Raw genomic sequence first — 6,168 nt, forward strand, 5'->3', positions numbered from 1 at the left:
CCATCATGACTACATACTACTTCATTGAGGTGCACCTCCAAAGACCACATAACAGCAGCCCAGATTTTATTTTTCTTGCTGCTGCTACTCCTGCTGCTTTGTGGTGCACTTGTTGTAGCAGCAGCACTACTTCAAGCACAAGTCTTGTAGTAGCTTAGCATAGCAGCCCAGTGGCGCTCTTCTTGCAAGAGTTTTTGCTTTGTCATGAAAGATAAGTGTAGTAGTACACCATATTCTTGGCTTAAGATTTCCAAGGTAAACATGAATACACGTGACTGTACTGCTATAATCTGAGCTATCTCCCCTTTATCTGGTTTAACTTGTCTTCACATGCATAATCTGGTCCGTTTAAGTGAATCTTCTTGGCAGGACATGTCTTGTTGACAAGTTATTTTAGAATATAAATATAAGATAGAAAAAAGAGGGGAGGCCTGGAGAGCTTTTGTAAACAGGAAGTGGGGGTCATAATGCTTTTTGGTCAAGTATTAAGTCAGTTTTCAATCTGGATGATGACCGTGGTGGCCCATATTAGCTGCAGCTAAAAGAGGACTAGGGGGAAGCGCTCTTCTCCGTGCTCAAGCATGCCGGACAGGACGGCCGTCGGCAACATGGCCATCGGGTACAACAACGTCAACATGGATGCTCCCAACAGGAACGACATCTTCATCACACATGCACGTAAGACATGGATTTTATTTGTTTGTCAAAAATGTCCTTGTTGATATGATGACTATTACTCTGATGTTTGTCTCTTTGATATGACGAATGTTTGAAGTCTGAACCTCTTTTATATTATGAATGTTCCTCTTTGTGTAATGTAAAGCACCCAACCTTGCTGCTCTTGTCAAGGCCACGGGCTATTTACTTGGTAGCTAGCTAAGCTACTTTTTTTTGGCTGCTCAAGTATGTCTCTGAAAAATCAGTTTTTTTACTATCATCATCTTGATCGAACCGTGTTGAATTTTGTGTGTGCTGACAACCAACCGAATCAGTCAAATTTAGATGAACCAAATCAATCATTTTCATTTTCATTTGATGCTGGACTGTTTGGTCTGTAGCCAATCTCTATATGCATGCCCAGAATTATACGTATTTTGTTGGATTGTTCAAGTTCCATGAATTTGTACCATTTTCTGGTTCAGTTTCTTCTGTATCAACATCTTCTTAACTCTGTATGCTTTATTTATAAAATTTATAGAGGCTTGATAGATAGCAATTTTCACTCTGTTAGTTTGCTTGTTATCAAAGTTTTGTTTGCAGCTATTCAAGAAGAAAATGCATCTCTTCTGTAAACATGCATATCTAGGATTAAATTCACATGAATGACTTAGTCACTAGCACAAGCTATATAGTACTTGGTAGCTATCTAAGCTACTATCTTTTTTGGCTGCTCAAGTATGTCTCTGAACAATCAAATTTGTCGTCGTCATCATCATCTTGCTCGGGCCGTGGTGAATTTTGTGTGTGCTGGCCATCAACCATTTAAAGATTTCTTCATCGGCAATTTTGTTTTTTGGATTTGAGCTCAAGCCTTGTCTTTGTGCAGGATACAGTACAACATCATCACCAAGTATTGCAAAGATGGAAGGGTTCATCTTGCCAGCCAAGCCAAGGTTGGTGGCTATCCGTGTTTTGTGCTCACACGATTTTGGAATGCTATGTGTGTCCACGTCCATCTAGCCACTCTTCTCCACGACCAAGCACGGCCCCGTCCCGTCTCCTCTCCGGTCGCATCTGTTGTTCTTCCTCCCACATCTGATCTGATCTGATGCGGTCCTGTGCACCCACTTTTCCTCCCATCTCATCTTCTTCTTCGTGCAGGTGAGGCGGCGGGCGCATCCACCAGATCCGTCGGCCGTGGCTTGGAGCTGGCCGCGGCCAAGGAATGGCTCTCGTTGCTCGCGCAAATGACGGCAGCCGTGGTCGATGAGGAGGCCCAAGACCTCCATGCTCGTCACCCAGATCCGGACAGGAGGAGGAGCTTGCTGCACATACACACCCTACAGGTGAGCATATCCAAACCACCCAATCAGCAGCACATCTAGGATTTAGTTGTTGCGTGCCATCCAACACATGATTTTTTTTCTTCTCTTGATTAAAAAAAAGTTATGCCAGATTGCAGTGCTGCACTCCATACTATCAATCGTTCACGTTTTGAGACCATTCATCAGTATACTTTGGTGATGATGATCTGGTTGCATTAAGGAAGCACCACTATAAACTGGCTGCCTAATAGAACGAATCTATCTGCTTGCTTTGTCGTGGCGCTACATCCATGATAAATCTTGCTTGCTCCTTGCCTAAAATTGCAATTTTTGTTCTGCCATTTGGTAAAGAAAAAACCTTGTACCCATTTGTGGTTACTGTGCTCTATAGGATAGTCATGATGTAGTACTGATTTAACATCAGTTTGATATAAGACTGCCGTTTATCTATTTGTTGCAGTAGGCGCCCTGCAATTCCATGGACGGCATCGATGGCCGAGACATGCGCCCAAGCTGACGAGGACATTGCCGGGTCCAACCTCAACCTCCACTATGAGGTTGTCCACCACGACTCCCAGCAGGAGGTCGATCCCTCTTGACTATGATGTTTTTTTCTTCAAGTTATCACGCCTCTGATGTACCTTATAGTTTCTAAGCTAAACATGATGCAGAAAATGTTCTTCGGACAAAACTAGATGCAGCTAATTACCACCTTTGGCAAAACCAGTGTCACCTTTCAGTTCACATACTAATTTTTCTTCCCGGTGAGTTGAGTCCCTACTTTAGTGGTACCAAGTAGCACTAAATGATCGATGATGGATAGAGGTACATTCCACTCACTTGCCATCGCAATCATATATGCATAGTAGTATCTCTGTGTTGAACCTGTTGTATTGGTCGCACCAGGGCTAGTTAGTTAGTTAGTTTTTCTGTAGATGCAACTATGAGTTTATTTGCATCAGCCACCCTTTTACTATTGTTTGTCTGCTGCTGCTAGCTCTAGCTTAGTGTTGTTTGTCCGCTGAATGTACTGGCCCAGGGAACGAATTTGACAATAAAATTGTTGCTTGCTCTGTTTGTCAACCCTTCCTTTTATTTTCTGTTCGATTTGGACACTGTAATTTGTAAAAATGGTAGCCTTTGAGTGTTTTGATGCTTGGCTGCTTGCTATATAGAGATTTGAATTCAGCGGTGCTCTCCTTCATTATATGTTTTAGCGATGGAATGTTTCTTGTTACGGATCTCTAGGTCGAACTGACTTTGCGTCAGAAGCACATGTCTTACTAGTCTAGTTTTGCTACTGTTTGGGCTTAATTAGCTCTTGCCTGCTGTTTAAGCTTTAGTGGCTGGTGCTAAATACAATACTGTTCATTTGATAATCTATCCAGGAGAAGGTGTCGAGCAGAGTAGAAGGGGTTCAATGAATGGCATCGGTGAGGAGGAAGAAGACCACCGGGATATGAGGGATCCCACGCCCAATGAGCTCGACGACCTGGCGGAACCTCTATGTACTGCTAGGTAAACACCTGCTGAAGATCTGACCATGTGTCAAAGGCTGAAAGTCATGCGCTTCTCGAAAAAGATGCATGCTTGTTTGATTCGTAGTCCTCTTGCACGTGTGGATCTCCTGTAAAATTATTCCATGGTCCTGTGTTAAGAGTCCCTATATGAACCTTAATTTTCTTTATTGATGTGTTTCTTGCAACATTAGCTCCAAACATACTCAAGTGGAATGCTTTGTCTCCCTTCTACTCCCTCTCTACCAAAGCGTCATATATTTAGGAATGGAGGGAGTAACACTGATTTGATGGCTTTAAAAGATGCATTTTTTTGTCCATATGAGCTGGCTAGATGGACTCTTTGCAAATGGATGGATTTTGGAGAACAAAGAGCTTAGCTGGGTTCAACATTCAAAAACTATACGAGTCCTCCGACTAATCAAATGTCACATTTCTCAACTATGGAGCAAACTATACCATTTGGTTTGTGTTTGTTATCTTATCACCTTGCTGGACAAAATAAAAATGCACTACGTTTGTTCTAACTAGGTAGGTGTTATGATGTTGTCATGATGGCTTGTGCTGCCGACATACACTTTTTGTGCTTCTCGTGCTTCTTCTGGTGTGGTAATATTTAGTGCAACCGTTCTTTAATCAAGCACCGATATGATTATTTGAACCCAAAACCATGGCATGACTAGTTCCTACATGAACATCATTATATATTGGTCGTGCTAATTCCTGTAACTATAACACAAGAAGGAGGATTGCCACACAATACTTTGCATTCAGGGGTGTCGTAAGCATGTACAGGAATAATAATCTTCTGTGTGCTTTTGCCTCAGTGTTAAGCCAACTGGAAATGAGGTTATTGTGCTTCTTTTGATGATTCCGCTATAATAGTTGGTGTCATGGATTTAGCCCTCATTCGTAGTTGTGATTTAAATTTCATCTACCGGTGATCATTTGATTCCTAGGGCTTGTGTACAGTTGTGAAATTATGCCATGCTTATGTCCTAGGTACCCCAAAATCTCACTTCCTGATCAAGTGTTCTCCTTTTGGTTTCGTATATGATGTTCAATGGTATTTTTAGTTCTGAATGAATCCCCCATGGTATTTTTACTTGTAAAATTCAAAATAGTAATACTCTCAACTTTTGCAGCCTTGCACAATATTAGGAGCATGGCGCCCTCGATACCGAGCAGGGTGCCGATGACCTTGGCCTGGCCGGTGAATATCCGGATGTCGCTCTTCGCCCCTGCCCCCTCCTCTCCTCCCCCCCAGCATGTGGATGACGGCAGCTTCCTCCTCCCCTCCTACTGGCTATACGTGGTGAGATTCCTGAATTAGGAACTGCAGTTTGGTTAAGTTCGTATATACGTGCATAGTTAACATTGGTTCAGATCTTAAACTAGAGCAAACTGTGTGTATTTCCATTGCACACATTATGTTGTTGCCCAGTTTCTATGCACAATTTTATTAGACTTTGACTAAATTCGATGAAACAGACCAGACCAGTAGCACTGCCAAAATGTATAGGGTTTCAAATAGAAACAGTGGGTTTCAACCTTTTTCTTCAGTTTTGAGCATAAAAGTTGATTTTAACATTTCACCACAAGCCTGCAACATGATGGTTATATATAAGTGTTTTTCTCTATCCATATGCAATTGCGCCATTGCAGAGGAAAAAATAACTCTATTGAAGGTCGACACTAGGATACTAGACTGATTAAGAATACAATAAAATGGGAAAGATAAATCTTGACACTAGATAACTAGCTTGGCTCTCCTTATGCATGTAGACTTCTTGGTCTGCTTGTGGACAACAACATAGTATATGGAATCATTGTTGATTATCCTCCAACATGTCTATGTGTTGATTATCTCATTTGTTGCTATGTAGGCCCCAGATCCGCCACGGCCGTCAATGGCTTCTCCTTGCCCTAGTCATGATGGGCTCGGTCACCCAGGGCCTTGACGGAGGTCGCCCATGGCCTGCTTCATGCCAACCCTCTATATCTCACCCCAGGTGGCAGCCAGATCAAGGGTTTCTGATTTCTCGGAGGAAGCATTGAGCGAGGAGATTATCAGCCAGCGACGACATTGTGGACCCTCTCCCGGAGATCGCAAGGAAACCCTCGTCTTCCACTGCACCCTCAGCCCGGTGATGCCCCTTCCTCCCTCCTTCAGAATTCCTCTCTTCCAGCTCTTGATTTTCATAGTAGTAGTTATAGTACAAGAAGAAGAAGATAGTACTTCCTGTTGTTGCTATGGTTGTAAAAATTAAAAATAGCACTATTTTTTCCAACACCACTTGATAGAGCAAGCATGAAGTAGTAGAAGCTGTAGAAGAAGACAGTACTTGTGGCTGTGGATCTAAAAATAAAAAAGTTCCATGGGATTCAGGGTGGAAGCACAGATTACACAGATAAATTGCCTCTCTTGTCTCGTCGATGTGACTCAAGAATCGTGATTAAGTCTATCTCTCTAGTGTGAGTTTGATGGTTGTCCTGAGGAAATGCATATACAACTGCTTGTGTATGCAACCACTAGTAGAAAACGGCCCATTTGTCCCGGTTTATAAGGGCCTTTTGTCCCGGTTCCTGAACCGGGACTAAAGGGTCGTTACTAATGCCCTGTCGCTTGCCTCCACGTGGCCTATGCGCCGAGCCCAGGCAGGAGG

General features: G+C 42.8%; 1 protein-coding gene across 1 annotated transcript; it reads left to right on the forward strand.

Annotated features, from left to right (window-relative positions):
• The first annotated feature begins 519 nt into the window (after positions 1–519).
• On the forward strand, positions 520–3,366 carry LOC123059586 (uncharacterized). Its single transcript, XM_044482121.1, has 4 exons — positions 520–678; positions 1,547–1,736; positions 1,822–2,006; positions 2,449–3,366. The coding sequence occupies exons 1-4, from the start codon at positions 640–642 to the stop codon at positions 2,500–2,502; spliced, it is 468 nt and encodes a 155-aa protein (XP_044338056.1). The 5' UTR covers positions 520–639; the 3' UTR covers positions 2,503–3,366.
• The last annotated feature ends 2,802 nt before the right edge of the window (positions 3,367–6,168 follow it).

Source organism: Triticum aestivum, chromosome 3A (genome assembly GCF_018294505.1).
Source record: "Triticum aestivum cultivar Chinese Spring chromosome 3A, IWGSC CS RefSeq v2.1, whole genome shotgun sequence".
Taxonomy (NCBI): domain Eukaryota; kingdom Viridiplantae; phylum Streptophyta; class Magnoliopsida; order Poales; family Poaceae; genus Triticum; species Triticum aestivum.